Source organism: Sinocyclocheilus grahami, unplaced genomic scaffold (assembly GCF_001515645.1).
Source record: "Sinocyclocheilus grahami isolate Dianchi unplaced genomic scaffold, SAMN03320097.WGS_v1.1 scaffold692.1, whole genome shotgun sequence".
In the NCBI taxonomy this organism is placed as follows: domain Eukaryota; kingdom Metazoa; phylum Chordata; class Actinopteri; order Cypriniformes; family Cyprinidae; genus Sinocyclocheilus; species Sinocyclocheilus grahami.
Genome location: NW_015505871.1, coordinates 792717 through 798954, shown reverse-complemented (window position 1 = coordinate 798954; position 6238 = coordinate 792717). Strand labels below are relative to the sequence as shown.

Below are 6238 nucleotides of genomic sequence, written 5' to 3'. Positions count from 1 at the left end.
TCTATGATAGTGCTGGAAATGGTAACGTCAGCCTGCAGACAAGCTTGTCTGCATTACATGAGCACATGCACATTCCTGCCACCTGAGAGCATCTCCAATCCTGATTATTGTGTTTGTTCCTTCATGAACTTTTGAATGCTACTCATATAATCACTGGCTGACTAATAATAGTAAAGTCATTAAACTGTGAAATGAAAATGGAATTATGGGAATTATGATTAAAATATTAAACAAACTCAAACTATATATATATATATATATATATATATATATATATATATATATATATATATATATATATATATTAGTGCTGTCAAACGATTAATCGCATCCAAAATAAAAGTTGTTGTTTACATAATATATGTATGTCATGTTCCTGTCTTGTTTTTGTTGTGCCTCGTTAGGGACACCAGGTGGCGTCCCTTTTGAGGGGGGCTAGTGTCAGGGTTCTGTCACTTCGGTCTAGTGTAATTCATGGTTTTGTGACAGAGCCCTGACACTCGCGTCATGTCATTGTTTTCATGTGAGCGTGCGGCTTCGAGTGTGCTCGAGCCGTGCGCTCTCGTCTGCGTGTACTGTTTCATGTTGGAGCGTGGTGTTCAGATCCCGGCACTCATGTCTTGAGTTTCGGTTACGTGTCGGGGTCCGGACACTCGCGCTCCATGTTCTGTCTGTTGTGGGAGCGTGCGGTCTTGAGTTCGCTCGGCCGTGCGCTCTTCTGTACACATGTGTTGTGTTTTGTGTAGCATGCGGTTTGTGCATGTGTTCAGCCGAAGAAGCTGCAGCGCCCCCAGTGATGGCCGGAGAGGCTGCAGCGGTTGTCGGGGTCCGGACACTCGCGCTCCATGTTCTGTCTGTTGTGGGAGCGTGCGGTCTCGAGTTCGCTCGGCCGTGCGCTCTTCTGTCCACGTGTGTTGTGTTTTGTGAAGCACGCGGTTTGTGTTCAGCCGCGTGCTTTTCTTGTTGTCTTGTGTGAACACGTGGCTTATGAGTTTTCTCATTAGCTGCGTGTTCGTGTCTCTTGTTCTAGCACATGGCTTGTGATTTGTTTTGCTGGCCATGTGCTTGTGTTTTGTTTTGTGTGAGCACATGGCTTTTTGTCTTTGATTCGGTGTGCCATGTGCTCATGTCAATTGTCTTGACCCCTCCCATCTTGTTACCTGATTATTAGTTAATTTGCCCCACATATGGTCCCTCGTTACCCTCATTTGCTCTCCATTTATTCTCCTTGTGTTTGCAGTCCTCTCCCTGGATTTGTCGTGTCGTGTCCAGATCCTGCCTTGCCTTGCCTTGCCTTGCCAGCCTGTTTTTCCCCCACGGGGTAGTATTTGTTGCGGTTTTGTTTATTTTTATTATCAATAAAAGCCCTTTCTCTGCAGTACTGAGTCCTCGCTCCATCCTCTACCCAAACCCTGACACACATACAGTATATATTTTGAAAATATTTACATGTACTTGCATGTATATATTTATATAATATATAAACGTAACATATTTTTCTTAAATATATACATGCATGTGTTGGATGTTTTGGATGCGATTAATCATGATTAATTGTTTGACAGAACTAATATGCAATATATATATATATATACTGATGTTCAAAAGTTTGGGATCAGTAAGATTTGTATTACTTTTTAAAGAAGTCTCTTCTGCTCATCAAGCCTGCATTTATTTGATCAAAAATACAGAAAAAAATAATATTGTAAAATATTATTACAATTGAAATAACAGTGTTCTATTTTAATGTACTTTAAATTGTAATTTATTTATGTGATGCGCAGCTGTATTTTCAGCATCATTACTCCATTCTTCAGTGTCACATGATCTTCAGAAATCATTCTAATATGCTGATTTATTATCAATGCTGGAAACAGTTTTTGCTGCATAATATTTTTTTGGAACCTGTGACACTTTTTTCAGGATTCTTTGATGAGTAGAAAGTCCAAAAGAACAGCATTTATTCAAAATTAGAAATCTTTTCTAACAATATAAGTCTTTTATTATCACTTTATTGTTACATTTTAAAGTATATTAAAATATAAAACAAGTTATTTTAAATTGCAATATTTCACAATTTTAAATTTTTTTTCTGTATTTTTGATCAAATAAATGCAGCCCTGATTAGCATAAGATACTTCTTTAAAAAACATAAAAAATGCTTACTGATCCCAAACTTTTATAATATATATATATATATATGTGACCCTGCAGCACAAAAGCAGTGTTAAGTCGCTGGGGGATATTTGTAGCAATAGCCAACAATACATTGTATGGGTCAAAATTATAGATTTTTCTTTTATGCCAAAAATCATTAGGATATTAAGTAAAGATCATGTTCCATGAAGATATTTTGTAAATTTCCTACTGTAAATATATCAAAACTTAATTTTTGATTAGTAATATGCATTGCTAAGAACTTCATTTGAACAACTTTAAAGATGATTTTCTCAATATTTAGATTTTTTTGCACGCTCAGATTCCAGATTTTCAAATAGTTGTATCTCGGCCAAATATTGTCTTATCATAACAAACCATACATGAACGGGAAGCTTATTTATTCATCTTTCTTATGATGTATAAATCTCAATTTTGAAAAATTGACAATTATGACTGGTTTTGTGGTCCAGGGTCACATATATATATATATTTCTTATAGATTCCAGATCTGCACACTTATTTTCTCAACCAGCATAATGAGATGCTAACAAAATGTTTTAAGTAATGAAAGCACATTCAGTCAAGTGTGCCCAGGCTTTTGACTGCGAGCGATGTGTCTGTAGTCAACATAAAAGGATACACAGTTATTTCTGCGCACGGCTGCATTGAGCTTGAGTATATCCTGCTCAGGGCTCTGATTAATGTAATTGGGTCGCTGTGGTGTTGTTGTGTCTTTGAATCTTGGATTCAGATGCTGGATCTGTGGCATGCAGTGCTCTAACAGCATACCTTCACCTCAGACAGGTGTTGTTCCCACAGAGAGCGGTCAGGGGAGTTTAACAGGTTAAGACTCAACCCTCTTCTCTCTCTCTCTCTCTCTCTCTGTACTTCTGTTTTAGTCTCACTCTTACAGGTGATGTGAGAAGCGTGCAGGGCTTCTTATGAATTTCGGTTTAGAGGGTTTAGAGGACCCTCAGGATTTATATTAAAGCTCTAAGTGTCATGCAGAGGAGGGTTGTTTTAGCTAAGACGTCATGACCTGGACAAACCCCCTGACCCTTCTCCGGCACGGCTGGACGAGGCACTGGAACCCAGACAGACCCGTCAGGACGGTGGTCTCCAACTTACCCTTCGAAGATCTGAAGAAACGTGAGCAGCCGAACCGCCGGTATGAGGACAACGCCATCAAAACCAACAAATACAGACTGTGGTCTTTCATCCCCATGAACTTATTCGAGCAGTTCCACCGTATGGCCAACATTTACTTTGTGGGCCTGGCCATCTTGAATTTCGTCCCGGTGGTGAACGCGTTCCAGCCGGAGGTGGCTCTCATTCCCATATGTGTCATCCTGGCACTGACCGCTGTTAAAGACGGTTGGGAGGACTTCCGGAGATATCAGACTGACCAACAGCTCAACAACACACCCTGCTTCATATTCAGCAGGTAAACAGATCACAACTGGAAGACTAACATAAATGATTCATTCTATTAAAATAATCGTTATAAATCTAAAATATATTGTCGGTTTCATATGTTGGTTTAGTGCAGTGGTTCTCAACCTTTATGACTTGAAGGCACCCAAATGTCCCCCAAACACAATATTTGAAGCCCCTGCCTATATAAGTTAATTTCCAATATTTCTGCTGTAATTATGATAAATCTGCTTGTTTTCAAACTGTTTTTTTTTTATTAATTTGGTCAATTAATATGGAAATTATGTTCTGTATTGTATTCCAGAACTGTACTGTTCTTCAGTAAAAGCAATAGTTATTCAGGGAAAATAAAAGAAATATGTATGTATATATATCTTGATTTTATGCATTTCTTAGAATTTTAATTTAGATGTTAATTTAATTTAGACTTTATTTTTTAATTTGGCAATTTTAATGTATTAATAATAATTTATAATTAATAATTAAATAATTAATAATAATTATTAATTTCAATACTTTAAAAAACCCTCTCATTGAGAACCACTGGTTTAGTGTGATTAATTAAAAATTAATCTGTGATTAATAATTAATAATAAATTTATTTATTATTTAAAAAATAAATACATTTTAATATTTTTTATTTATTATATAAAAATAACTGGTTTAGTGTGATTAATTAAAAATTAATGTATGATTAATAATTAATTATAATTTAAATTTGATTTTTTTCGCTCTCTCTCTCTCTCTCTCTCTCTCTGTCTTTCTCTCTCGCTCTCTCTCTGTGTCTGTCTCTCTCTCTCTCTCTCTCTCTGTGTGTCTCTCTTCTCTCTCTCTCTCTGTCTTTCTCTCTCGCTCTCTCTCTGTGTCTGTCTCTCTCTCTCTCTCTCTCTCTGCCTCTCTCTCTCTGCCTCTCTGCATCTCTCTCTCTCTCTCTGTATCTCTCTCTCTCTCTCTCTCTCTCTCTCTCTGTCTCTCTCTCTCTCTATCTCTCTCTGTCTCTCTTTCTCTCTCTCCTCCATCTCTTTCTGTGAGCTCTGGCGTGGCTCAGGCTCGCTTGAATTTGTGTTTCACTTCATCTGTGTTTCAAAACCCCATGGGAATTTTTGACCTAGAAATAAAATTTGTGGGGGAGATTTTTTTTTCCTTTTGAAGAGCTGCACAATGTCTTGCATCCGACGCATTGAGTGCATTTTGACGAGATCCTCATCATCGTGTTGCATCAGTGGGGAAGACAGAGAAGGCATCGTTTAGATCTATTTTAAAATTACTGAATAGCTGGTGGGAAAAAACGAGTAATTCACCACACTTGAGAGGTGGAAGGACTGAGAGACTAGGGGTTAGAGAGAGAGAGAGAGAGAGAGAGAGAGAGAGAGATTTCGCAGCAGTCACAGGTACACCCTGAGATATATTTTTACTTCCAAAAGAGATTCCAAATCCATCACTTATTGCCATGGTTACTTAGTCTCTTTCATTTTATTTTGAGCTAAGCTGCTGCTCCATTTTGTGATTCCCGGAGTGTTTCCATACGGGCAGCCCAGGTGGCATAGGGTCAGTCCGAAACTCAAACCCGCTGCTGTTCTGACATGCCTGTCGTGCCCAGAGGGGCTGTTAGAAAAGCTACCTCTTTTGCACATTTCTATTATTCACAGTGTGTGTTTGCTGTTGTTTTAAGCATGTCTCAGTTTTGGACAGCTGGGTTATATTTAGCCAGACGTAACAGGCATAATGTCAATATGAAATGTGAATGTGTTTGTTTTTTGACCTTATTTATTTATTTTCTTAATGCTTGTTTCTGGTCTTATTGTATTATTTAGTGCATGTTATTCCAAAGAAAAGACATGTTTTGTCTTCATAATCTTTTATTAAAATGTAATGCCTTGTGGAGTGTAACGGGGCTGACGAGACGTGAGACGTGTGGATCCATCTGCAAGCTTTATTCAAAGAGACGTGGTATAACAGGCAGGGTCGAACAATGGCAAACAGGTATATGGTGGGCAAAAACACAAGAATAGTCCTAGGGCTAGCGTAGGTCACAGATCGGCAGACAGAATCACAGGGGCAAGACGAGAGGGAGAAATCCAGGAAAACAGGCAAAGATCAGATACCGCAGAAACAGGCAAGGCAAAACAAGGAAAACACGGAGACTCTGAAAGGGGTACAGGCTAAACAATACTCAGAGAAAGGTGGTTAGAGTGGGTGTTTTGTAGTGAATAAGAGACTACAGTGGACACCATGGCTTCTGGGAGCACAGCAGTGGATACCGCTACCTCGGGAGGTTCTGTAGCGTAAGCCGCCACCTCTGGAGATGTTGTAGCCGGTGCTGCTGCCTCTAGCAAATCGGCGGTGGAGTACAGATACACCATAAAGCAACCCCCCATATGGGAAGTGCTGCAGACAGGGGAATGAGTTCATGAATAGAAGGGTTAGAGTGAGTGGGTTTGGGGATACCAGCGGTGCGTGCAGACACCAGCGGTGCATCCCTCACACTGGATACCAGACTGGGATACCGAAGGACTGACCTTGAGAATCTGGGTGTGACAGACAGGACGTGACATGACTCTGGATGATCAGGTGTGATGCAACGGGATTCTGGATGAATAACTGAGGCGTGACGTGACTCTGGACGAACAGTTGACACGTGACA

General features: G+C 39.4%; 1 protein-coding gene across 1 annotated transcript in view; it reads left to right on the top strand.

Annotated features, from left to right (window-relative positions):
- The first annotated feature begins 3148 nt into the window (after positions 1-3148).
- Positions 3149-6238, top strand: part of LOC107559612 (ATPase phospholipid transporting 10B) — a 42537-nt gene continuing 39447 nt past the window's right edge. Inside the window, exon 1 of the mRNA XM_016243512.1 lies at positions 3149-3604. Within this exon, the coding sequence (XP_016098998.1) occupies positions 3195-3604 (410 nt within the window). The 5' untranslated portion in view covers positions 3149-3194. The remainder of the gene's footprint in view (positions 3605-6238) is intronic.